This window comes from Erythrolamprus reginae, chromosome 1 (assembly GCF_031021105.1).
Source record: "Erythrolamprus reginae isolate rEryReg1 chromosome 1, rEryReg1.hap1, whole genome shotgun sequence".
NCBI lineage: Eukaryota > Metazoa > Chordata > Lepidosauria > Squamata > Dipsadidae > Erythrolamprus > Erythrolamprus reginae.
In genome coordinates, this window is record NC_091950.1 from 86,864,864 (window position 1) to 86,892,812 (window position 27,949).

Consider the following 27,949-nt stretch of genomic DNA (forward strand, 5'->3'; position numbering starts at 1 on the left):
AAGGAAGCTATAATTTTCAACTTCACATTAGAATGGTCATAACAGTATCGTAGCTTCAACGTTTTACTTTGCATATTCAGGATATACTAGCCATTGCTCAAGAAAACTTTGTCTAATCAGTAAATCTCAAAGTCAAAGTTTCATTTTTTTTCTGTCACAAGCACAAAATTTAGAAGTAGTTTCCAGATAGAAACAAAAGTTAGATTTATTCTTTCCTTTGATTTGGTCATTTTTACTAGTTCAGGCAGTTTTTCCAACTACTTTTCTATTATGAAAATGTATGTACCTTTTAATTTTTAAACATAAAGAAATTCTTACTACTATCCAGATGTGTAACAACAAAGTTCAATTTTTTCAAGTTTTTTGTCCATTAAGTCTAGAAGAAAAGTCTCTGCTTTTATTTGTATATTCATTTTAAGAATCTTCTGAATTAAAATATGAATCTTTCTCCAGTATATCTTTGCTTTGTCACAAGTACACCAATGATGCTAGCATACAACTTTGACAATTATCAGGTGTTAAATACCAATGGTTAATCGTTTTATTTAAAAATCCTTTAGTGCAAAACAGCCTTTCCCAAGTCTGAAAATCAGCTGGCCAGCGTGTGCATGTGCACTGGAGCTGACACAAGGCAACATCTCACGTGCCCTCTGATATGGCACCACGTGCCACACCTGGGGCATACCTGCCATAGGTTCACCATCATGACACTAGATCAATAGGCTAGCTAGAATGCTTCTTTTTACGTCTCTTCTATATTATGATAAAACTGGTTTAGAAACGTAAAGGGAATGTTTCTTTAAGGATTTATTTTCAACATCAACAGCAACTTTTTAAAAAGATACCATAATAAAACCATGCTTTAAAATATAGATAATACAAACTAAATAACTACCCTCATCTGGGTTCAGAATCAGGTCTGGTTTATAATTGGAAAGGAGAGCTTTTATGAGTGTCTATCTAATAACAGTACAGTATTTACTTTGCCATAAGTTACGGGGCTATAAATTAGACTGAGGTGAAAACCATCCCAAAAAGTGTCTAGCTGCAAACCACTTCCTGTGAAGAACAAAAGGCCAGATATTTCAATGATGGCATCAGGAACTTGAGATAAAATTGAACTAGGCTTTATCTATAACTTCATAATGAAGGCAAATAAAGTTAAACTGAACTTCATAAACTTGTACAGCAGTTTAAGAAAGATATTTCTGGACAGAACTCTTTAGAACTTCACTATCAGCGCAATATGTTTATATACAAAAACCACATGCTATTGATCTCTTTTCTTTTTTTTCCAAAAAGTTTTATTTATTTTTAGTCTTTCTATATCTCATGTCACGAACGCTTGCTTTCTGGGTTTCATACATCCATACAATAATCTTAACATTTTTTTTATTAGTTACAATTCATTATCATTTCATTTTTAATACATCTCTTACATTTCTTTTAGTCTTTTTCCGCTTTAATTTGATCTCTTTTCTTTCCCCCCCTTTTCTATTCTTCTCTTTCCATTTCAACAATCAGATGTAATCTTCCCAACTTATACATTTCTAGTATACATACATTTCTAGTATTAATATATTTTACTTCACTTTTCTAAACTGTATTCAAAAATATTTTCCTCTTTTCCATATCATTCTTATTCTTCAATACAAGCTGATTTTATCTTCATGACAGTTCATTCTATCACTTTATCACATTTCTAACAAACATTCAAACTAATATTTATCTATCAAGAAACAGTTAACAGTTTGCCCTAGAACAAAGACAGAAACACCAGCCTGAAGATGACGAGTGGGACCTCGTCGAAACATCGCAAGACCGTCGTGTCTATGCAACGTTTCGGTGAAATCACATTCACCATCATCAGGCTGAAGTTATAAGCTTCGTGCTGTTGTAAATATTTACAACATATACATATGTCACATGTTTTTTTGCTGAATTTGAAAATTATGGGAGACTAGGATAGATCTATTTCGGCCTTATTTTGGCCTCATCAGCTAGCCATACCCACTGGGACTTGAACCTGCAACCTTTGCCTTGTAAGGCAGAGAATTATCCTCTAGGCTACAGTATCCAATCCCTTCAGCTCTGCACCAGGGAGGCAAATAGGGAGCTGTGATGTTCCTTCAATACACCAGGGTGATTCGACACAAATATATATATGTCAAGTTCTCAAGACTAAATTCTGGAATTATTAGAATATTCTATATCCAAAGGGGTGGGGAGGGGGAATGTTCCAGTCCTGGGTAAAGGTCTCTTCTTGATATTACCCTTTTCTCTTTTCCTCAGTCTTTGGTCTTTTCCACTCTCAGGTCTTTTCTTTCTGTCCCAATTTCTGTCATGGTTCTGCCTTCGGCTCCTTGGCTCTCGCTGGATGCTCCTCAATGGTCTCCGATGGTGTCGCTGATTTCCGAGCGGCATCCCTGAATCTCTATTTGCCAAATGGAGCTGCAGGGTCTCCAAACGCGCAGCTGCGGCGTTATCTCGACATCCCCTTGACCTCCTCTCCTCTCGCAGGCCTCCACCTCGGCAGCGACAGCTAGCCCAGCCTCTCGATACAAACCCTTTTGGTACAGGCCCTTCCCCCAGCAGATCTTCCAACCCTGGGCACCCCCACCAAACAGCGCGCCAGTGTCTCGAGTCCATCCGGTGGGCCCAGGCCATTCCTGCCGTTTCAAGCGACACCACCTCCGGCCAATACCATCATTCTCTCCTCATTTTTCTCCTTTCCTCTCCTCTCCTTCCCTCAGTCTCTCGCCGCGAGCCCGTCCTCAATGGCAGCCGCCATTTTCCTCAGCTCAGCTGATCGAAACCCAATCCTTCCGCTGCAGGTATAGCTCCGAATTTGCAGCCAGAAGTCTCAGGCGGCGGGGCTCCAAGGGCAGGGACAATTCACCCCGCCAGAACTGCCAGACACAAACTTGCCAACACAGCCAATTTCTCAATATTCAAGATGTTTTCACCCGTCATCCGGGGAGCTGCAGCTCCCTCCCTCCTTCCTGCTACCCCACCAGAACTGGAAAACTTTGCCCAGCTAGTCTCTTTTATCTCATACAAAACATGTTTCAAAGTTATCAATTTTCAATCTTCATACTTTCTTGTTATTTTATAATTTCATTTCTACAAACTATTCATACATATATTTAATACAATTTTTTCTACATTATAACTCTTCTATATTCATACCTTATATTCCAAAATATTATTTTTTTAATTCCTTATCACCACAATAAACAATTTATTAATTTATTATTTTTTTAGATTTTTTTTTTTAATGCCGGCCTTCTCCTTAGACTCAGGGCAGCTTACAACATGTTAGAAATAGCATTTCCTAACAGAGCCAGCATATTGCCCCCACAATCCAGGTTCGGAAGGATGGAAGCCGAGTCAACCTTGAGCTGGTGATGAGATTTGAACCACTGACCTACAGATCTAGTCAATTTATTTAAGATTTCATTTTAAATATACTAATTTAACATGCACAATCTTATTCTTTTTTTATCTATCTTTTACCCTGTTCCATATTTTTAATCCTCTTTTCTTTTTTTGCCTCTCCCATATTTCTTTCAACACTCTCCCTTCTATTCTCAAATCCATTATTTTGCTATACTCTATGTCTTTCTCTCCTTTTCTGCCCTTTGTTGTTTTATTTTGCTTTCATATTTTCTAGTTTTATCTCCTTTTCCCTTTCTGTCTTTCTTTTTCTGCCGTATCTTTTCCATGCCATTTAAGATCTTTCCCTTCTATTCTAATCCCCTTTTCACCCTCCATGTTTCCATCATCCCTTGGTTGTATTTTCTTTCTTGTTGTTTTTTTCCCCCTGGTTCCTTTGCTTCTTCCACTCTCCCAGGATCCTCCATATTTTCCTCATTTGTCTGATCTGCACTTGTTATTTTTTGTATTACATTTTCCAGTTTTAGTTGTATGCACTCCATATCTTGAAATATTTCTTTCATTTCCATATGCTGTTAGTTTATAATCTTTAATATCCTGATGTATCCATTCCATGTCTCTATTTCCATTTGTTATCATTTTTATAATCCAACCAAATTTCAAAGGAAAAAAAGCCCAGCTTTACCCCATCTTTCCTTTTTTTGGTTTACTCTGCTTTATTTATCCAACAAAACAAAGGTTCTGAGGGTTACATCCTTCTTTCTTTAAAATGATGCTTGTGCTTCAAGTCAGTATTATTCCTCTTTATTATTCTGCTCTCTCAATTTCATTATTTTGTAAATCCAGTGTGTAAATAGGTATATAATAATCAGTTTAGTTATAATAAGATAGAGATAACTTCCAATTCAACTATCAATATTTTTTTCTTTAAAACAAAGTATCTTTCCAGAATATCTTCTTTTAAAACTTCCAGTAAGACTTTTTTCCAAGTTCCAAAATGTTTCCTTCAAGTTTTTAATATATGTCATTTAGCTTCCATATTTTTCTCCCTCGTATTTTTGTGGGTATTCTTAAAAAGCAACAATCCTTTATAGTCCAGATTACAAACCATTCACTTTTCCCTCCTGCTCAGTCTTGGTGTTTCTTGTCTTCTTTCATCTTTGTAACAGGCATGTTTGTGCCATGTCATCAGCTAGGGGCTTTTTAATTCAGGGACCCTCTACCTTCCTGGCATCCCCCTTCGATTCACCCCCTCTATGGATGGCTTAGGCCCCAATCCAGGAACCTCAGATGTAGAGTGTTCGGAATCAGCTACAGAGCTCGTGGTCCAGCTTCCAATGTCGCCGAAAGAAAAACCGGAAGTCCACACACCTCTGATTTCAAAGAGGAAATACAGTGTTACCTCTACTTAAGAACTTAATTCGTTCTGTGACCAGGTTCTTAAGTAGAAACATTTTTACGTAGAAGCAATTTTTCCCATAGGAATCAATGTAAAAGCAAATAATGTGTGCAAACCCATTAGGGAAAAAATAAAAAGCTCGGAATTTGGGTGGGAGGAGGAGAAGGAAGAAGAGGAGGTGAGAGCCCCCTTTTGCCTTTCCGCACCCAGATACTCCGGGAGGAAACCTCGCACCGGGTGTATGGAAGGCAGCGTGAGGGAGTCACCATAGCGAAGTGTTTTATTCCCTCTCCAAGCACCCAGAGAAAGGAAAACACTCCGTTCACTCTGAGCTGCCAAAGCCTCCTTAAGCACCACCAAAAGGCTCCTCTGGCAGCCCAGAAAAGCCCAAGATAGCCGGGATTAAAGGAGGAATGGCAGGAAACTAGCCAGGCCTTCGTGCTGCTTTCAAATTTCCTAGGAAATTTTTCCGGGCTCGGGTTCTTAAGTAGAAGCAAAAAAATCTTGAGCACCCAGTTCTTATCTAGAAAAGTTCTTAAGTAGAGGCGTCCTTAAGTAAAGGTACAACTGTACAGGGAAAAACAGATAGAAGTGCCAATTTATCAAAAAGTTATACTTTATTGCTTTAAAGGAGCCCGCTGTACAATAGGTGAATCCCATATTATTATACAAGGCTACCAGCAGGCAATAAAAACACTAGCAATATCTCCTCCAAGCATACAGGAAGCTGAACCAAGGCACATAAAAACTTTGCTGTGAAGGAAAAGCAAAATACTTACCAGAAGCCTCAGTGGCTCATTTTCTTGGCAGCAAACACATTTTAAAGTGTGTCAGAATAGTCAGCAAAGATCATAATTTGTTTTGCAATAATTGTCCTTTGTTCCAAAGAGAGTTATCTGCCCTACTTTATAAAGGTTTTTTAGTATAAATGCACAAAAAACAATTGTTTTGTATTTCTTCCATGTGAAGAAGATAATTACTTTGTTCTACACACACACACATATTGAAAATGGTACTTAACTTTACAAATGAGTGAATCCTAAAACCTGCAGCAGATGCAATTAACAGTACATAATCAGAAAGAGATAGGCTCTCTGGGATAGACTCTACTGGAAATAGAATAAAGATTATCAAGAAAACAAATATTACAAAATGCCAAGTTCTTTTTGCAGTGTATTATGTTCTAATTTTCTCCTTGTTCATTTCTAACCATAACAAGCATTCAAACATTATAAAAAGAAAAATTTAACCAACTTTTCTTGGGCCATTCTTACATTTTAGGCCAGCTCAGTAAATGGATCATGTGCCTCAACTGCATTATCAAATTTACAAAATACAATAAAGTAAAACAACACGGAACTAAGTTGAAGTAATTCCTCATTTACCTCATGGGTTTATTTTTATGTGAATACTCACATTCTTATCCCCTTCACAACAAAGATTTAAATTCCAGTATATAGCCATAAGCAGTTTCTTCCAACATAACGAAGTGATTTAGGTACATCAAGCAACCAAAGAGCACCAATCTGAACAGGTATAAGAAACTCAAAATACTGACATTAAATAAAAATCTGCTATACCTGAAGGGGAAAGTGCACAAAAGGCTTAAATATTTCACAACAATGTTGTTTTTAAACAGAGATCAGATGTTCCAGCAATAAAAAACCTCCCCTCTTTAAAATCTCAAAAGATCATTTTTTCTCTTTTCTGTAAAAGTGCAAGTGCTAGTTTTCCTTCAAAAATTGTTGCCATTTTTATTCCGCTTATAATGTTAGTGACAAAACACAGTGCAATAGTAAGCCCATTTGTATTTTCAAAAAAATTAAACTAAAAATACCAATTATTATCATATTGTATGAGATTAGTTCCTTTGGAACTATTACTGCTGATAATTTCTTCAGATACAAAGTTTTCTTATCAGTACCTACTTTTTCCCAATATTAGAAGGAAAGAAAATCTTAGTACAGCCTTTTTGGTAGTACCCGCCTCCAAATGGCTGATGAAAGAATATTTTAATGCAACACTGATAAAATATAAGATTCTTTTTTCTCACTTAGGAATGATGACTTGTACCCAAAATGCTGTTTGCTCTTGTCATTAATGTTCAGCATCAGTTTTCCTTTAAAATGAATTCCTATAAATTTGGAGTGTATCAGCAACCCATTACATATTTAGTTTGCAATCTTCCTCAAACTGAAGTACTGTGAGGTTAACCTGCCACTAAGTGTATCTAACTATAATTTAAACCTGTTTTTTGTTGTTGTTCAGTCCATACTGGGCAAATTAGAAATCATCCAATGAAGCAATGGAGGGCTCAAGCTGTTTGCAAGCAACATGCCTCAGATGATTCTTTAGAGAAATCAAATGTTATCAAATGTTCTTTCTCTCTCCATATGAACATTGTGACCACCTAGTTCATGTAATGCATGGCAATGCTTTCAGGTATCCATTGAGCCAACATCTTTGGAGCAGAAATAATGCACAACAACTGCATTAGGAAACCGGGCAAAGGCACTATAAGCAAAAAAGAAAACAGTGCATCAGTTTAAATATAGTATTTTATGGTAATTATTTCTGGTGCTCCTTATAAAACAGCAGTAATTTGTCTTGCTATTTTTGCACATGTACAACCTCTTACATAAATCAATTCTTTCCAAAGGTATATTTGCAATAATATCTCTTTTTGTTGAGCTTTTTAATGCCTTACTCCAGTGTCTTTGTCGCTTTGTGCTTATGTAAAGCACTATGTACTTTATTTACATTAGTGTTTTCCTTCCTTTGTTGTAAATAACAGCTTTACTTTTTTAATTACAAAGCTACTAGGAAGAAAGTTTGGATCCCAGACAAATACTGCCAACTTCATAAAGTTATGGAGAAAGTAGGAAGCTATAATATTATGAAGTAGGACTCTATAAGATAATACAGAAGGACATAAGAGTGATTTCTAACTGAACAGATTAAAGTACTGAACACAAAATGAAAACGGCAGTCTATAAGACACAGAAGGAAAGCAAAATTCTACCATGTATAAACAGCCCAATGATAAAAGAATACAGTGGTGAAACTAGCACCCTTTTTGAAAGTAAAAGTGCTAAGTTATATAATAATGGCCTAAACAGGTTTACAGCATCCAGCTGATCCTGTCTGGGTTCCAAAGCTAATCAAGGTTGTGCTTTGGTAATATTTTGATGGAAGACAACCAGGCAATCCTGAGCTGCAGGCTTTACTGGGAAGTTGAAAAAAACACTTCAGAAAGCAACAGCAAACCAGCTCTGTAGTGTTGCCACAAAATTTCTAACTGAACATGTCCAGGAGTTACCAAAATATGAGATTGATCTGAAGGAACCTTTAGTTTTTAGCATAGAACCTCAGAACACAATGTGGGACTAAACAAAGAATGTAAATTAGCTGTGCTGCTTATTAAGGATCTGATTCAGTCAAGAACATTTTAACACAGTAATCTACACATATTTTCTTAGAATGAGCATCATTTATGACTCAGCTGTAAATCATAATATCTTTGAAGGACATTTCTAATATAAAATAAGAAATAGAGATCTGCAAGCATAAGATCTTGAAAAGAATCATTTAAATATAACATATTTCAAAATTAAAGGATCAACATCATTTAAAAAGGATATACAATCTAAGGTCATTAAGTCCTTCATTTGAAGGACATTTTTCATATTTGACTAAATTTAAAAGGTTTATATCCTGTATCACTTCTAAGTAAGATCAGCTATGAAACTACATATAAGGAAGCCAATCTCTCTACAGATATTTCCATAAAAGCAGTCAAGGAAAACTCTACTGTCAGATAATCTACAAAAACAGATTGGTCGGCAATTTCTTCTACTTCCCTAACATTAATTTTACATACCTATTTCCAATCTTCTTTTTACATACACCACAAACTTTTTCTTCTGTGATTATACATTTCACCTGCTGATGTAAAATCCGTTCTTCTTGCACCTTTCACAAAACAAGAATAACTTTAGAAAAAAATAATTCCTTCAAAAGCATTTGAGGAAAAAACAAGATATGGTCTTTTAATTAGTATGGGAATATGGGATCTCTGGAATAACATTAATGTTATCCTGTTCCATGTATAAGCTTCCTTTTTGATAATCATTGATAAGAAAAAATATCTGATACATACTCGCAAGAATTCAGCATGGAGAAGCTTTTTAAGTATCTGATTGAATCGCTTCTTTTGAGCATTTTCTTCAAGGACTTTTTCCAAGAATATTCGGATCTCACTAATTTGAGTATTAGCTGGAAGGAGATTTATTGCCTAGAAATACAATAAAATGATAATAGAAGAAGTCACATCAGCAAACAAACATACAAATAATTAAATAAAAATAATGGTTCCAAGTTTCTAACTTGCATTTTATTTTACACTAATACTAAGCATGCTCATAAATATAGCAGAAATCTCCAGTCACAACTTCTATGACCATAGATTGGAGATAATAAAATTAATGTTACAATGTTTCATAAACTCCTTCACTCTCTTTTTGATAGTGCTTGTAGATGGAGAGCAAGCATTTCAACTAGAACAGCATTCTTTTTGTCGAGCATTACAATCTAAAATGTTTCCCATCTAAACAAGCAAAATTAAGAAAACCTTACTTTAGTAGTGTCCAATTTGCTATGATGAAGTTCCAAAACTTGCAATGCAGCTTGAAGATTAGCTTGTGGCTCTAAGAGTTCCATCTTGATTGGTCCCAAGCAATGAACGCTAGGTGGGGATAGATACATTCGGAGCAGAGACAAGTATACCTGTTTTATACAGAACAAACCATTGTGTTTTTTTAAAAAATACTCCAAAATAACTTGCTGTTAAATATGTCTTTCTCCAACAGAGGTAAACCTATTCAAGCTATAATTCTATACAATTGAATAAAAAAGTGGAGCTACAGACAATGAGGTGAAAATATGATTTTAGGTAACAGCAGGTAAACTATCCTCACTGAAAATAAACAAATAAATATATCTATCTCAAACTACCAGGATAAAAAAAAAAGTTTGACACTTTCAGCCACTACTTTGGGGGGTGTAAAAATAAATGCTAACTGGCTCCATTTCATCATAAGTATTTTTAGCTTAAAGTGTGTACAACCAGTAGTTTCATTCTGAGATAGTTCTGCCAGAACAGAACTAAGGAGAAAAATGACTCCTAACATTCTACATAGAACTATTTATGAAGAATGTTAATGCAAAACACAGTCGGTAGAAACTTACAGAGATAACTTGGGATATGTAACACTGATCTTATAAACTACACTGGTTTCTAGATTGGACTTTAAATACCAATATAAAAAAGCAGCTTACCAAATAATAAAAATCCATTATTATATTCTTTATAGCATTTAAGCAACTTTTTAATCCAATGCAAAATTATCTTTGATTTGCCAAATTAAATAAAATGTTCCTCTATTTCACTGTTTTTATCTGATTATTGCATAGTGGCTTTTCAAATATGAGTTCAATCTCAATCTGCAAATTTATTCTGACTAAATCTCATGTCGATAAATCAATAGTAAGTGGGAAAATAGTTGGAGCTGTTATAATTAGTAATGCAGGAAGGACAATGGTAAAAAGATTCATTCACATTTTGATCTTACATCCTCCACATCTTATTTATTATTTTTAATAGCACATATCTATTATTTGCATTTAATTGTGTAGTAAATGTCAGATATGTGTTTAATTAATACCGGGCACTAACTTTAAGAAGTTGAAAAACAAGTTACTCACATCTTTACTGCCATCTTTGTTTCGATCGTAGTGTTTGTGACAATAACTGAAAATAACAACAAGAAATTCAGAGCAAAACCTGAAGAGAAGCCTAATATATTATAAATTACATACTTTGAATTTTAAACAAACAATTGATAGCAAATGCTAAAGATATTCAAACAGATTTCTCATTTGGTAAAAACACTGGACAGGTCTCTGGAAAAAAAACAAGAGTTATTGGAGAATATTTAATTTCATAAAATTAGAGATTTGGTAAATTCTGCTGAATGCATTTTACTGAAGACTTACTTATAAGTTCCAACATGATTTCAAAAGAAACAAATTCAAAATTCCTTAAATTTTATAGACATTTTTTCACAACTCTCTTTAAAGATGCCAGAATTTTTGCACAATGATTTCAGATTTTAACTTGAATCGTCCTATATTTCTTTCTTGCTTGGAATCCCCTTCAAATCTATGTCAACAAAAATTCATAGCAAAATATATAGGTCAGCTACACTTACTTGAAACTGTATGCAAATTGTAATCTTTCTAGACTCTGTTGGAGTGAACTGCCAAGATTCGCAAAACGTTCTTGTTCATTACAGTGAACTGAAACTATAATTATGCACTACGGTTACATAAACTTTAAATTTTGTTTTGCATCAACAACAAAATAGAGAAGCTATGTAGTTGAAAACAAGTTGATCAATAACAGCTGTCAATAATTTGATGGTTATCGGTTTCAAAGATTACAAAGCACGCTCATACTTTTCAGCTATGTTGGTGTCCTTCAGGATGTGAACATATATAAATAGAGCTTGTTCGTGATTTCCCATCCGTCCCAAGAGCAATGCGCGTTCTTCTAGGAGACCTGTATGCAGCAGGAGAAAAGTAGCACTCAGTGGCAATAAAGTTTATAAAAGTCTCTAAGAATATGTGTAGCAGTGAAGAAGAAAGAAGGAAAGAACCAATGGAGGAGGTTGGAATAAAATATGCATTGCTGTTTAAATTATGGAACTGTGCAAATCATTCAAAAAAGAGGCTCTGCAAAGTACTATTCTTCAAATCTTTAAAAACTACCCTATTTTTTTCTAGGTTTATATAAGTTCAGAAATAATGACTGACTAAATCAAAATCACAATTACAATTATAAATCAGAAAACTGTTGATTTTTTTTTTTTTTTTGCAGACATGTCTAGTTGCATTTTCCTTATTTATTTAAAGCAATTTATACAGCTGCCCATCTCACAAATCTAACTCTGGGTGGCTAACAAGGATTAAATAATGTAATATATACTGCTCAAAAAAATAAAAGGAACACTCAAATAACACATCCTAGATTTGAATGAATGAAATATTCTCATTGAATACTTTGTTCTGTACAAAGTTGAATGTGCACAACAGCATGTTGATTGTCAATCACTGTTGCTTCCTAAGTGGACAGTTTGATTTTACATAAGTTTGATTCACTTGGAGTTATATTGTGTTGTTTAAGTGTTCCCTTTATTTTTTTGAGCAGTGTAAATGATAGCTTATTTCCAACACACAAATCCATTAGTTTATTCTACTGCACACTAACAAGATTCCCAATAAAGCTATTTTTTCATATAGGAAATCAAGCATTAATCAGAGATTGCAGGGGCTTTTTTGTTGTCAATCTGCAGACTAAAACCTATGTTTTTTATAGAACAGCTCATAAATAACAAGTTGATACACACATGCATGGGAATCCTCTTAGTTACATACTAAAAAAACCTCCTTAAATACTGTAAATGTTGCACAGCATGGTTGACTGACTACTTCCTACCATCAAAGGGAAAGTCACTGATGAGTTGCTCAGCATTGTAATAACTGGAACTCTCGAGAAATGAAAGAAGTTTTTTTCGGTACTCTCCAAGCTCTCCCTCTTCCTCTCCAGCTGGAACTGGTGTTTCATCTGTCAGAAAAGAATTTCATATGTGACTAAATATGTCTTACTGCTATTTTTTATGTTTGGCGCTCTTTAATATTCTACTAAAAATGCACATACATATTTTGTTTCTTCCTTGATTGGAAATGATCAATATAAAGTTAGAGTGTCCGTAGATCTTCTAAAAATGTTCTCGTGCTTAAGTGAACAACCGAAGAGCACTACTCATATATAGTGGTAGCTCTACCTACAAACGCCTACTTTTCTAGATAAGAACCGTGTGTTCAAGATTTTTTTGCCTCTTCTCAAGAACCATTTTCCACTTACAAACCCGATCCTCCGAAACTGTAACTGGAAAAGTCAGGGAGAAGCCTCTGTGGGGCCTCTCTAGGAATCTCCTGGGAGGAAACAGGGCCTCCACCCTCCCTGTGGTTTCCCCAATCACACACATTATTTGCTTTTACATTGATTCCTATGGGAAAAATTGCTTCTTCTTATAAACTTTTCTACTTAAGGAACCTGGTCACGGAACGAATTAAGTTCGTAAGTAGAGGTACCACTGTACTCCAGAATCACTGGAGCTCCCTTCTGCAACAATCTCTTGTTTGTGATTATGCATAATAATATAAATCACAGTGGAAAATACCTGGAGGGAAAGAAGTGAGATATTCCTTCATTAGGCCTTGCACTTTCTCACAGTAGAGCTGAATCAGACAATTGTGAAACTCTGAACCAGACTCGTTCCAGATATCAATTACATGCTCCTGGAAATATAATGTACACATAAGAAATATAAAAGTTAATGCTACGTATCTCTACAATTTTGTAATATTTCAAAATGTGATTATCAGGAATTCAAAATGACTATGTATCTCCTTATTTAACTATTGGAAACTATTTTATAATTGTAAAAAGATGGCTAATATCACTTCTTTTGTAAATAATTTATAATAATGATATTCTAATAATGAGGTTTTTAAACAGTAGATTATTGTGATTTTAGTTCTTACCAAGTAAGGAATGGCAAGGTTTTTAAAATTCTCTAGCAAGAAGTTCAGAATCCTTGTTCGTGGGAGCGATTCTACTTCAGGAAGATCTTCTGTAAATATCTGCCAAACAAATGGTTGAATTTCCAAAGCTGATATTTGCATACTTACTCTGATTTTATTAAAGTTTAAATAACAAGATCACTGTAATATATGTAAGGGTTACCATACTGGGATTCGATTTGGGATGCCACATTAACTTAGCCTAACCCTGAAAGTTCATTGGGTGACTCTGGGGTGATCACTATCTTTCGACTCAACTTGCCCCATGGGACTACTGAGTTAGGCAAAAACAGGAAGCCACCTTGAGCTCCTTGAAGCAGAGTAGTAACAAATAATATATATATACAGTACTCTCTGATCAAATATCTACAATTAATTTTTCTTTAACTTTCTCAAAGACTAATCAATATCTTTCAAATCAATCCAGCATTCCCTTTGTATTTCTTATAATTTGTTATTATGGAGCTGATGAACCTTATTTATCTTAGAAACTTAATGTAGAGCCTGGAGGTAACAGTATACCCACCATCATCTTTTAAGCTCTGTCAAGCTATTTGCCCAAATTGCTTTAATAAATAATTTTAATAAAAAGGAATGGGAAATTAACATATTGGAACAGAAAGCATTTGTTTCAAGCAAAATTAATCCCCAAATTCCAAGTGACCTTTCTACTTGAGAAAGTCTTGAGACTTTTTATATAGTTTTGAGTTTCTTTACATTGTCGGTATTGTAATCCAAACTTAGTGTCTTCTATAGAAACGCAAAATATTCTGTTAAAACCTGAGATTAACTCTGCAGATATTCTGAATGAAGTCAAACAATTAGATGCTACATATTTGAAAATGTACTGCCTACTAAACAGATGCTTCATTCTTTTTGGGTGGATTACAATATCATTTATAATTTATCTTTAAGGAGAAATTGTTATTCAAAATAGTCTCCACGTTTTGTATATTGTCATAATAAAAGTAATCCTTAACCTATTTAATAATTTAACAATATTAGGCAAACTGGCAGAGACCTGCCTAAGACTATTTACTTTGCTATCATAATGGTCAGTGAAGAGAACCCTTCCTCCTCTCTGTTCTTAAAATTTATCCAAGTGTACTTACTTTTAATCCATCTTCAGGAAAATCCCTAAGTACCCAAACCGAATAGGAAAATATTAAATTCAAGTTCTCTGTTCCTACAGTATAAAACAAAGGTATCAAATTAAAGAACTAGAACTGACAGAATATGATGCAAGTGACTAAACACATCTTTTTTAACACATCTTTTTTTAAAGAGGAGGGAAGGAGGGAGGGAGGGAATATACACAGGCACTATCAAGATTCTTAACTGCAGAGGATGGTCAAGGAAGCAAGATTCATTAGTTTTAATATCAAAATTTAGCTGTTATCTTCAGAATTGAGAAAGGGGCTGTCCAGCCCTTTTCTATTAGCAAGTTCATCAAGGCAGGGTCTCTATGAAACTTGAAGCCTTTTTTTTTGCTAATATATTTGCATGACAGAGAAGGTGAATTTCTAGGGCCCTGGGAGATGGCATTGCTTAACTGAAAGAACCCAGACTATACAAACTCTGCAAGAACTCTCCCAAGGGAATTCTAAATACAGTACAGTGTTCCCTCGCTTTTCGCGGGGGATGCGTTCCGAGACCGCCCGCGAAAGTTGAATTTCCGCGAAGTAGAGTTGCGGAAGTAAATACACTATTTTTGGCTATGAACAGTATCACAAGCCTTCCCTTAACACTTTAAACCCCTAAATTGCAATTTTCCATTCCCTTAGCAACCATTCAGATTGTTACTCATCATGTTTATTTATTAAAGTTTATTAAAAAAAATATTTATTAAAAGCAGACGAAAGTTTGGCGATGACATATGACATCATCGGGTGGGAAAAACCGTGGTATAGGGGAAAAACCCGCAAAGTATTTTTTAATATTTTTGAAAAACCGTGGTATAGACTTTCCGCGAAGTTCGAACCCATGAAAATCGAGGGAACACTGTACTTCTCGCCCCCTGATTTTTAGGTCACAGCTTTCTTACTGCTACACATACTATGATTATCATCACAATTGCTGGAGAAGCTATAAAAACTCCTGCCAGACATACCTTTTGGGTCCTTGGTGCTTTCCTGAGCTTGATGGTTGGTGGTTAGAGCTTGGTGGATATTTTTTAGGAAAATGTTCACTTAGGAATAGCATTTGAGGAGGGGAATGCTATTCGCTGATTTTCACGTAAACATTATCTTCTCAATGTAATTTCTTATTTTATAACATGAACTTAAGTATTGTTATGATGGGAATAAACCTAATTATTACATCTTTGTTTGTTTACTTTTGTGATAACCGTTAACCATTTTTCGGGATATATGAAATAACACCAACTGCAAAGGAAGTAAATCAACTTCACTCACCCAGATGTTGTAAATACTCTACAGTTCTTTCGTGGCCCTTCAAAGGAGAATTAGCTTTCTTGGACTGATCCACTAGCACCTGTAAGGCTTCAGCAAAATAAAACTACTTCATTATCTTTTAAGTTTAACAGTAGGATTGTGCAAAGCTATTTGTAAGACTATCCTGTGAAATACAGTGGAACCTCATGATACGAACTTAATTGGTTCCAGGAGGAGGTTCGTAAGGTGAAAAGTTTGTAAGATGAAACAATGTTTCCCATAGGAATCAATGTAAAAGCAAATAATGCGTGCAAATCCTTCAGGAAAATCCCAAACTTTAGAAGGGAGGCGAACAGAGGGCAGGGAGGAGCAGCTAAAGGAGGCGGGTGGAAGAAGCAAGGCTAGGCTAAAGGGTGAGTGGGAAGGAAGAAAGGCAAGGGGGGCGCCCCTCCCTTTTCTTTCTTCAAAAGACACTCAGTGCCTGCAAGCACGGCTGTTCTCCTAGTTTTTTAAATGCACTCTTTCCCCCTCCAAGCCGCCCCTCCCTTTTCTTTCTTCCAAAAAGGGGAAAAAAAGAAACCCCTTCATCCCAGCAGCAGCAGCTTGGGTTCATAAGGTGAAAATAGTTCGGAAGAAGAGGCAAAAAAATCTTAAACACCCGGTTCATATCTTGAAAAGTTCGTTAGAAGAGGCGTTCGTAAGATGAGGTACCACTGTATTCTTGCAAACTTGCTGTTCAAAACATTATAGGGTGGAATCCTTTTCAAACCTCAATGTGGCTGCTTTGAAGGCCATCTACCACGTCGGAACATACATGCCAAGTATCAGTTTCACTCTAGTGACAAATCTGACAATGCTGTACTATAAACTATGTAGCTCAGTATGAACATCACACTGCAATCTCCAATTCCCTTCCTTCTCAGAAAAATACTGACCTCACATGCTAGCTCACTTTAATTTGCTCACATTATGCTTCCAAAAATGAATAGCTTAAACAGATATGGAAACCCCTTTGGTTTCTTCTTTCCCCTCTCAGTACTTACCCTTTTCATGGAGACCTTTCTTCTCATATAGTATGATTAATTCACTGTATTTGTGAGCTTTCTTGAGCACATGCTCACTTTCCTCAATATGACAATGATTGTTCTCCAATCTCAGTAATGGTGCCACTAAGGCTACATTTGTCTGTAATAAGAAGCAATTTAATGGAATTGGAAACTATTAAAGTTAAGAAACTATTAAAACTACAAGGGTGAGATATGAAAATGGTTGATTTGATCAAGGGTAAAATATGTAGGTTGTTAACTCTGGTAATCCTCAATGGACTTTTGTGATCAGGTGTAAAATAAAAAGATTATTAAGAATGTGCTTATAAACAAGAGATGGGATATAAAAAAAGAGATTAATTGTATTTTAAGAGAAAGTGATAAATTGTTAAAATGGGTTATAATTGTGATGAAAGGAAGTATATCTATGTATACATTCTTATTTTTTCTTTCTTTTGTATTTTTTCAATAGCTTTTATTTGCATTTTTATTTTTTTGTTAATTTCTATTAATTTTTATCATTGTAGTTTCAATTTTTAATAAAATTGTTATTTTTAAAAGTGAAGCTAATTATATACGTATTAATTATCTGAACAATATTTTGGCCACAATTAAATGTATTTTCTAATTTTAATTACTTTAAAAGAAATGATTCTTCACTCTCCTCCAGATTGTACTTTAAAATGATTTTTAGTTGCAATTCCATCAGGAACTAGGACAATAATTTTTTAATGCAAACAATGATCATGTTTTAGAACTTCCCCTGAAAACAAAGGATTTGTTTGGAATTAACTAAAAAAGAAAGACATTTCTAAAGCAGTCACCTTCCTCCATATTTACCTGTATGTATCTTTAGATCTTTCTAATACCCAATTAGTATTTTACTATAAACTTATATTTCACTTCTGCCCTGAATTTCCAATTCAAAAGATGAAGAGTACTCACATGGAGAAAGCATTTCAAAAGTGTAGTATCAATTATCTGTATCAATTTCTTTTTGGATTTTATGGTAGGAGTTCCCTCCATGAGGGGTGATGTAGTGGACTGATGGTCAGAATCATATAGCTTTTTCACTAATTGACTTCGCTTCTGTAAAGAGGAAATAAAGTTAATGTTACACCCTGTCCACATTACTCAAAATAAAAACCGATGAAGCCTCATTCTTCTAGTTTTTCTGTACTCTTTAATTTTTATTACTCAAATCCCTCTGTCTTCCTTTTCCATTTTTTTTATACATTTGACTCTCCACTCTATCTCTTCTCTCTACCCATGTCCAAAATCGTGACTGCAAGCTTCTTGAAACATTGACTCACCTTCTGTACTATATGCAGCAAGACAATGAAAGTTGCTCACTGAGAAACTGCAATTTTCTTTTCTTAGCATGATGACTTCTCATATCAAAGCAGTAAAATAACCATAATATAACCGGACCAGAATATCTCCGGGACCGCCTTCTGCCGCATGAATCCCAGCGACCAGTTAGGTCCCACAGAGTTGGCCTTCTCTGGGTCCCGTCAACTAAACAATGTCGTTTGGCGGGACCCAGTGGAAGAGCCTTCTCTTTGGCGGCCCCGACCCTTTGGAACCAACTCCCCCCAGATATCAGAGTTGCCCCTACCCTCCTTGCCTTTCGTAAGCTCCTTAAAACCCACCTCTGTCGTCAGGCATGGGGGAATTGAGAATTTCCCTCCCCCTAGGCTTATGAAATTTATGCATGGTATGTTAGTATGTATGATTGGTTTTTAAATTGGGGTTTTAAATTAACTTAAATATTAGATTTGTTTACATTGTATTATTATTGCTGTGAGCCGCCCTGAGTCTGTGGAGAAGGGCGGCATACAAATCTGATTAATAAATAAATAAATAAATAAACCAGCAGGTCATCATTTCCCCGCCCTCAAATCCATGTTAAAAGTTAAATGAAATAAGTATATGACATTCTATACTTTTTAAACAAATCCAAAAGTGGTGTCTACCATAAGCAGCCACTGGGAAAACACAATAAAAAGTTAAATGCTTACGTGAGTTAGGTAATCTATAAGTGCTAGGTGTGCTTTTTCTAGCTCTGCTGCAGAAAGACTTGGCACTGCATTTGGATACTGGAGCTGTTTTTTGTAATCACCGGGCAACAGTTCAGGATAGAGACCTATCACATGTGTGGGATCTGGAGAAAAAAAACACAAGTGTGGTAGGTCAAAATATTTTCAACAAAAATATAAATGATAACAAATTTAAATTCACGGTACTTATCTCTTGAACTTTCTTTTATCACAAAGAAAGTAATTTGACTAAGATCTACAGTTTATCAGTAGTAAAATATTATGGATTCAACAACATGAATACATATATGGCTGACATGAAAAGCATAGTGTCAATCTAACTGGAAACAAATATCAAGTGAATTTCACTCGCTTAGTCATGAGCTTTGTATTCTTCAATATTTTAATTATTAACTTGAGTGAGAGGATTGAGAGAATGCATTCCAAAATTGTAGGCAATCTAAACATAGTAGGGTAACTATTAACAGATACTCTATTCAAAATAATCATATAGATTAGACAAATGGGTTGTAAATAATAGTGACATTTAACAGAAACTGGAGGACAGAAGGAAAAGGGGGGACATGATCGAAACATTTATATGTTAAAGGGTTAAATAAGGTCCAGGAGGGGAGTGTTTTTAATAGGAAACTGAACACAAGAACAAGGGGACACAATCTGAAGTTAGTTGGGGAAAAGATCAAAAGCAACATGAGAAAATATTATTTTACTGAAAGAGTAGTAGATCCTTGGAACAAACTTCCAGCAGACGTGGTAGATAAATCCACAGTAACTGAATTTAAACATGCCTGGGATAAACATATATCCAGCCTAAGATAAAATACAGAAAATAGTATAAGGGCAGACTAGATGGGCCATGAGGTCTTTTTCTGCCATCAGACTTCTATGTTTCTATGTTTAAACAGTTTTTTCTGTTTAAACATAGGGGGGGGAAATCAAATACACAGGGATATGGTTAGGGAATTCCTGGCTTCATGGTAGTTAAAAAGAACTTCACAATAGTAGTGGATTATAAACTAAATTAGTCAGCAGCACAATGCGGCTGCAGTTTTAGGCTTCATCAACATCAGTTTTGAAAGTAGGAAAGCAATATCTTTACTAGATTTTGCATGCATTAGTCGAAGCCTTGTCGACCGTTACATCCAGTTTTAGATGAATAGCAAAGGAAACTCAAATAAACTGAACCAATCAAGAAATGAATAATGAGGATCAGGTCAAAATTAAGTCATTTGAGACAAGAAACTGGGAATGTTTAGTCTTGAGAAGGCTGAGGGGGCCATGATCGTATTTTTCCAAGCCTGAATGAACTGTCGAACAGAAGAAGCCAAAAACTCTTCTCCATCATTCTGGAGGACAGGACATGGAACAATAGATTTAAGTGATAGAAAAACAGATGCTAGTTGAAAGTTTAAACGTTTTAACAATAGTGACAGCTTCACAATGAAACCAAATATCCAAAGTATAGGTTAAGAATATTAAGAATATTTTATATCAGTATCTTAGATTTGTTTAATATAATCCTTTGCACGAGTTATATTCTCATATTTTACTACTCAATTTTAGCATATTATACTGCATTTTAACTTATTATTTATTTAAATTTCCTCTATTTTAGCCAATTTTATTGTATTTTAACCAGTCACAGTTTTATGATGACCGATGTGGTCCTTTTTCTCGCTTTGATATGGTCGATTGACTAATCAAATAAAGTTGATATACAGAGTGTGGTTTCACTCACTTTGTATGTGAAAAAAAAAGAAAAAAGTAGAGGTTGTATTTCCATTTGTCATTTTCTTTAATTTCCTACATGAAAGCGGAAACTTGATTATTTAAATGGCCCATTTTACTTCTATTATTTTCTTTCTTCCCTAAAACAATTTATACTAATATCCTATACATAATATTTAAAATAATTTGTTGCAGTTCTGTACTGCTGAAATTCCAAATATAAAATAATAAAGAGTGGTCTTTCAATATAAGGTCACTTTGCAGTTAGATAGGCAGCAAACAAATGTAATAAATAAATACCGTATTTTTCGCTCCATAAGACGCAGTTTTTTTCCTCCCAAAATAGGAAGAAAAATCAGCCCCGTCTTATGGAGCGAAGATGCAGGCAGGGAGGGGGGGGGGGAGGCTGCGAACTCGGAAGCGCCATCCCGCCGGCTGGCTGGCTAGCTGCTGCCTGGCCCCCTCCCTCCCGGAGGAGGGTCTCCCTCCGCACCACCAGCGGCGCTCCCCCCACCAGCCAGCCAGCCAAGCCCCGCGCCCGCCAGAACCGGCTCCTCGCTCTCCCCCCGCCGCCCGCCGCATTTGCCGGCAAAGGTTTTTCTCAGCGGAGGTCTTCAATGTCGGGGGCGCACGGGCGGTTGCGCTCGCTCCCTATCTCCCTGCTAGCCCACTCGGAATATTCAAAATAAGAAAAGCCTTTGCCGGCGAAGGTTTTTCTTATTTTGAATATTCCGAGTGGGCTAGCAGGGAGATAGGGAGCGCGCGCAACCGCCCGAGCGCCCCCGACATTGAATATCACCTTCGCCGGCCCCGCCTCTCCTGAAAGAGAGAGGGAAAGGGGGGAGAGGTGGGAGAGAAAGAGAGAGGGAGAGGGGGGGAGAGATAGCAAGAGAGGGAGAGAGAGAAAGAGAGAGGGAAAGGGGGAGAGAGGGGGGAGAGAAAGAGAGAGGGAGGGAGAGAGAGGAGATAAAGGAAGAGGAGAGAGAAAGGAAGAGAAAGAAAGAAAGAAAGAGGGATAGAAAGAGAGAGAGAGTGAGAGATGCTCAGTGAGCCTTTCTTTGAAGTTGCCTTTCTTTCTTTCTTTCTTTCTTTCTTTCTTTCTTTCTCTCTTTCTTTCTTTTTCTCTCTTGCTCTCTTGCTCTTTCATTCTTTTTTCTTTCTCTTGCTTTCTTTCTTTCTCTTGCTTTCTCTCCTTCCTTCCCTCCTTCCATTTCTTTCATTCCCCCTCTCTATTTTTATTTCTCTTTCATTTTATTTCTTTCTCTCTTTCTTGCTTTCTTTCTTGCTCTTTTTCTTTCTCTCTTTTACCTTCCCTTCCTCTATTTCTTCTTTTCTTTCTCCTTCCTACTTTCTTCCCTCCCCCCTCCCTTCAGTCCTTCCTCTCTTACTCTCCCCTTTCATAAGTTTCCTTGCTTCCTTCCTCTGTTCCTGTCCCTTCCCCCTTTCTTTCTTTCCTTCCTTCCTTCCTTTCCTCCCTCCATTTCTTGCTTTCCTTTTCCTTCCTCCCTTCTTTCCTCCCCCACTCCCTTCTTTCACTCCTTCCTCTCTTCCTTTCCCTTTTTTGGCTCAAAATATTTTTTTTCTATTTTCCTCCTCTAAAATCTAGGTGCGTCTTATCAGCAGGTGCGTCTTATAGAGCGAAAAATACGGTAAATAGTTTTTTTAAAAAAAAGATATCAAGTTACTGCTGCTGATAAATTTACTAATTATCCAATGGCATCCAAGGCTAGTTTTCACATGAAATACTTATTTCCATACCAAAAATGCTTCTATGTTTTTGTGGCACTCTCACAATACTGCAAGATAAATTTAACATTGTAAGTTGACTACTGGCAGAAGAAGAATATTTTGATATTTTGCTCTACAGTTCAGCTATGCATTCTCAAGAATCTTCCCGGGAAGATTCATAGGGGACTGAAGCTAAAAGGAAATGACCTTTCTTGTCTTCCATGCAAGAACAAAAAGAAACAGGATGTTCTTACAAAAATCCAAACACTAATGCTTATTTATAGCTTTTTACAGATGCATTTTACTAGTATATAATTCTTCTTGCATAATTTAAAGTGAGGCTGGAAATGAAAATCTACCTGTCCCAAGTTTAGCAAACACTTGCATTGATTCATCAAAGCGCTTTTGGCAGAAAAGGTTGAAGGCATAAAGATTCTTAATGTGATGGATTTGTTGTTGTTTTTCATTGTCAGAATCGTCTTTCATATCCTAATAACAAACAGGAGCAAAAAAACTGTATTCACCATAAACATTTAAGTACAAAAAGAAAAAAGAAATAAAGAATTAAAAATGTAAACCTTTAGGAAATAGCACACTGGCTTTTAGGGAAATTGATCTTTCGTAATGAAAAAGTATGTTTGAATATAATTGTGGGGGAAATTGTTCATGGAAGTCAGGATATATATTACTATCTCAGTTATGCTATCCAAGAATAAGATCACAAATAGGTTTCTTGAGTGTGGTAAACTTTATTGTCACATTTGTAGTCCATAAACATTGGGACCATAATAAATATCTGAGTAATACATAATAGGCTTAAATAAGAAGTACAAAAACAGTGCATTAAAAATATAACTGCACTGAATGAATCAAACAGTGACTGAACTCACAGTTACTGTTCTCAGTATACAATCTCCAATCCCTGAGATGCATATAACTAGACTTCAAAGTGTACTTATATGTTCTTCTAAATCCTTCCCAACATTACTGCTAGGTGTAAACTAATGTGACTGGAAGAGAAAAATATGAAATACATGAGGAGTAGCAATATTAACATGATTTAAATAAATGTAAAGCAAGTGATACTGTTATTTCAAAAAGGTTGTATGCACCTTTGGCATAAGGCAGTGCTCACATGATTGATTCTCACAAACAAGGGATACCAGTATTAACTATCATTTAAGTGTTTTTATAGTCCTCTCCATAAGTAAGTTGAATCAGATTAATAAACCTTTCACCTCACACAAGTTGTTTATTTTACATAATTAAATCTTTCACAGAAGTAGGTTCCTTTTTTATTTTAAGTTTGTTCCAAATTTAAAGACTATGGTTCTAGACTTTAAAGCAAGGCAGGATAGCTTCATACTGTGACTTGTTCCCAAAATGTAACCACACTAAATCCTGATGTAAATCCTGATTTGTTCATCTCCACTATGTTACAAGGTTATAATCAACCTGAATAAAACTAAACCAACTTTTACAGATTTAGAGGATAAGCACTAAATTCTGCAGTTACTCATAATGATATGCCTAACTAACAAATAATTTAGTCTTGAAGGAGCACTTTTACTTGATAGCAACTTATAAATGTAATTATTTGTCACAGATTCACACAAGTTCCGTCAACATACTAATGTATGGCTTTGTGAATCCCACTTAGTTATTTAAAAAATAATTGACTAGGTTCATCCATCAAACTAAACTAAATACAACTGATATCTCACCATGGTTTAGTATGACACAGAACCCCAACTTTAGATTGACAATATATTTAAACTTTCACTTACCGCCAATTGCAAAGCCAATTCAAACTGTTTATCTTGGAGGAGCTGCTGAATCTGGGTTGCAATGGAAACTGGAATGAGGCGCCAAACAAAATGATTGCTGGCCACATATACAATATTAGGACTAAAATAAGGAAAAAGATACAGTCAGCAATGTACCTTAATAAGATTAAAGGGCTCACTCCACTTTGCTTAACAACTCTTTAAAATTAATAATTCAACAGTATTTTATATGCAAAAAAGGAGAAAAGTAGGCAATTAAAGCTTTCCTACCCTCCAGAAGTAATGAAGCGTGGCCGGTGTAGTTCAATACTCTGAACCAGGAGACGGGGCTCAAATGTACGAATCTCTACATATCTTGGCAATACTGCAACCACATATGGAGTCTGATGTTCTATTACGAAAACCAAACAGTCAACACCAAGCATACATACCTAAACAACTTTCCATTCAAGAGTAGTATAGTAGTATTTCCTTTTGCCCCTTAGCTTTTTAATCATTTCTCTTTCTAACACTACTGTACTTTGTAAGAACAGCAGGGGGGGCATGTTTTGGGACTGTAATGTGTGTTGGACCTGGTCTTTGGGCATTAAGTGAATTTTGTTCACTTAATTGTACACTATGTATATGTGTACAATGACAATAAAGTATTATATAACCTCATCTGAAACCATTGTATTTATTGGACTCAAAAACAGACTGCTAATGTCACTGGGTTTCTGATATATAGACTACAATATTTATTTAATAGAGTTATACAACATCTTTCCTCCAAGATCTTAGCTTAGCCATGCCCCCCATCCTTCCTACTTTTTCTCCACAACAACCTTGTTAAATACGATAGAACAAAAGGGGTGATTGGTCCATGGTCACCCCATGAGTTAGATCTTGCCCCCTGACCAATAAATGTGATACATGGTGTGAATGGGTTGTCTGATTGAGTAATACATAGGGTTTTTTAGCTATAGTTTTTTAATGTATTAGATTTGTCCTGTACGCTTTGTTTCTATATTTATTCTGTGAGCCGCTCCAAGTTTTCAGAGAAGGGCGGCATACAAATCTAATCAATAATAATAATAATAATAATAATAATAATAATAATAATAATAATAATAGAAACATAGAAGCATAGAAGACTGACGGCAGAAAAAGACCTCATGATCCATCTAGTCTGCCCTTATACTATTTCCTGTACTACTACTAATAATAATAAGTTTAGTTTAGTTTAGTTTTAGTTTATTTAGATTTGTATGCCGCCCCTCTCCAAAGACTCGGGGCGGCTAACAACAATAAAAAACAATGTAACAAATCTAATATTAAAAAGTAATCAAAAAAAACCCAATTTAAGAGACCAATCATACCAACAAACATACCATGTATAAATTCTATAAGCCTAGGGGGAAGGGAGAAAAATTTTTCAATTCCCCCATGCCTGACAACAGAGGTGGGTTTTAAGGCGCTTGCGAAAGGCAAGGAGGGTGGGGGCAACTCTGATATCTGGGGGGAGCTGGTTCCAGAGGGTCGGGGCCGCCACAGAGAAGGCTCTTCCCCTGGGTCCCGCCAAATGACATTGTTTAGTTGACGGGACCCAGAGAAGGCCAACTCTGTGGAACCTAACCGGTCGCTGGGATTCGTGCGGCAGGAGGCGGTCCCGGAGATATTCTGGTCCGGTACCATGAAGGGCTTTATAGGTCATAACCAACACTTTGAATTGTGACCGGAAACTGATCGGCAACCAATGCAGACTGCGGAGTGTTGGAGTAACATGGGCATGCCTTGGGAAGTCCATGATTGCTCTCGCAGCTGCATTCTGCACGATCTGAAGTTTCCGAACACTTTTCAAAAGTATCCATGGCTGAAGATAAAATCTATCTCCAATCCTAATCAAATATATTAACCATTAAACAATAAATGACAAAATCTTTAATTATTCAGACTGCACAATCTGATTTATAATAGGTTGTCAAACATCTGATATTGTTAGCTGACTAACTAGTATCTTTGGCTATACATTCAGAAATCCTATAATCAGTGGATTAATAGCATCTAGAGAAATTTTTCAACATGTTACATTAGAAATGCTTGAAAGAGGTTTTACCAAAGCATGGTCTTTTTTCATTTTTTTAATCAGCTCAACCATTAAGAAGTTCCATAGAACTTACACTCAGCAGTCCATTTTGATCCTAACAAAAATTCTATTATGCAACCTTCCTGAAGTAGCTTGTGTCAACTTTTAAATACAGTTTTATGCACTATTAAAGTCAACAAGGAAATTTAGAAGATGCTGAGACACAGATAAAATTCCACCTTTATTATTCACAAAACTAATATTTACTTTAGGAAAATACAGATTTTTAAAAAGTTGTTAAAACTTTCTTTTCTGGAAATCATGACTCATTGATACTTCAAATCAGCTTATCACAAAAGCAATATTTAAGCCAAATGATTTATTTCAAGGATGCATTTAAGCTATCTAAAATATGAGATGGCAATATAGTCAATTAAATATCATCTACACTTATTTGATCTGGATGCACTGGCTTCAAATAAATCTCCTGAATTACCATTACCAGAATGTGTTTTAGTTACTGTACATCTAAATCAAACTTCTTTAAAAAATTAATATTGTTACTTTTTATCTTTTAAAAAATTTAGGAATAAAATGCTGGTATATCATATATTAATTAATTAAAATATGTTTAAAATATTAAATATAATTTCTCTGAATTTAATAAAAAAATTAATTCAACAAATGCTTATTTTCTATATTTACCAGATTCCCCAAATGTACAAAAAAAGCTGATATTAAGCTGATGCAACCCATAACTATGGGTTTCTTTAATATTTCACATTGATTTTTGTGATTGATATTCACAACATTGTAATATGATCACTGTTGTTTAAAGAATTGGAATATGTGCCAAAAAATTATTACTAGAGAATATACGAATTCTTTTTTATATAGTAATAAATTAAAATCTGAGTAAAAAAAAAAGATTATTCAAATAGGGAAAACAGAGCTGCTTTGGTCTCACAAATCTGGATTATAGATATACACTTTCTATCTATAAACTGGAATTACATCAACATAACAGACCGATAACTATCATCTCATGTAGTCAAATTAATTTAAATTTAATTTAAAAATCAAGGTTTATGATATTTTCTGTGTGCAACCTATTTTTTTCTTTAGAGCTAAGAATTTTTAATTTTACTTGTTCTTACCCATGGCTTTTGGGATATCTGTCCAATTGAAGGCACATTTCTGTGTACAGACTCCTTCTTCATTCAACACAACGGTTAGATCATCTTGGCCTACAACAACTTTGCCATCTGCCAATGGGACTACTAATGGCTCGAGCTGCTTTCCTGTAGGAAATAGTTCCTTAATCGATCCCTTCCCATCTACCTGTGAATAAATTTTAAAAAGTTAGTCCTTCAATTCAAAAGGCCATTACCACAATATCCAGAGCCGGGGTGGCGCAGCAGGTAGAGTGCTGTACTGCAGACCACTGAAGCTGACTGTAGATCTGTAGGTCAGAGGTTCAAATCTCATCACCGGCTCAAGGTTGGCTCCGCCTTTCATCCTTCCGAGATGGGTAAAATGAGGACCCGGATTATGGGGGCAATATGCTGGCTCTGTTAAAAAGTGCTATTGCTAACATGTTGTAAGCCACTCTGAGTCTAAGGAGAAGGGCGGCATAAAAAC

The 27,949-nt window shown here is 35.5% G+C and overlaps 1 protein-coding gene across 1 annotated transcript in view; it reads right to left on the reverse strand.

The window, feature by feature from the left end:
• Window positions 1-5,393: 5,393 nt before the first annotated feature.
• VPS39 (VPS39 subunit of HOPS complex) overlaps window positions 5,394-27,949 on the reverse strand; it is a 33,049-nt gene continuing 10,493 nt past the window's right edge. The window contains exons 8-25 of the mRNA XM_070757672.1: window positions 27,466-27,649; window positions 24,514-24,634; window positions 24,244-24,364; window positions 22,816-22,945; window positions 18,962-19,104; window positions 17,886-18,029; window positions 16,938-17,079; window positions 15,916-16,002; window positions 14,614-14,687; window positions 13,463-13,561; window positions 13,099-13,216; window positions 12,351-12,479; window positions 11,312-11,414; window positions 10,559-10,604; window positions 9,431-9,580; window positions 8,955-9,089; window positions 8,676-8,767; window positions 5,394-7,309 (exon numbers count right to left, since the gene is read on the reverse strand). Of these exons, the coding sequence (XP_070613773.1) occupies window positions 7,234-7,309; window positions 8,676-8,767; window positions 8,955-9,089; window positions 9,431-9,580; window positions 10,559-10,604; window positions 11,312-11,414; window positions 12,351-12,479; window positions 13,099-13,216; window positions 13,463-13,561; window positions 14,614-14,687; window positions 15,916-16,002; window positions 16,938-17,079; window positions 17,886-18,029; window positions 18,962-19,104; window positions 22,816-22,945; window positions 24,244-24,364; window positions 24,514-24,634; window positions 27,466-27,649 (2,094 nt within the window). The 3' untranslated portion in view covers window positions 5,394-7,233. The remainder of the gene's footprint in view (window positions 7,310-8,675; window positions 8,768-8,954; window positions 9,090-9,430; window positions 9,581-10,558; window positions 10,605-11,311; window positions 11,415-12,350; window positions 12,480-13,098; window positions 13,217-13,462; window positions 13,562-14,613; window positions 14,688-15,915; window positions 16,003-16,937; window positions 17,080-17,885; window positions 18,030-18,961; window positions 19,105-22,815; window positions 22,946-24,243; window positions 24,365-24,513; window positions 24,635-27,465; window positions 27,650-27,949) is intronic.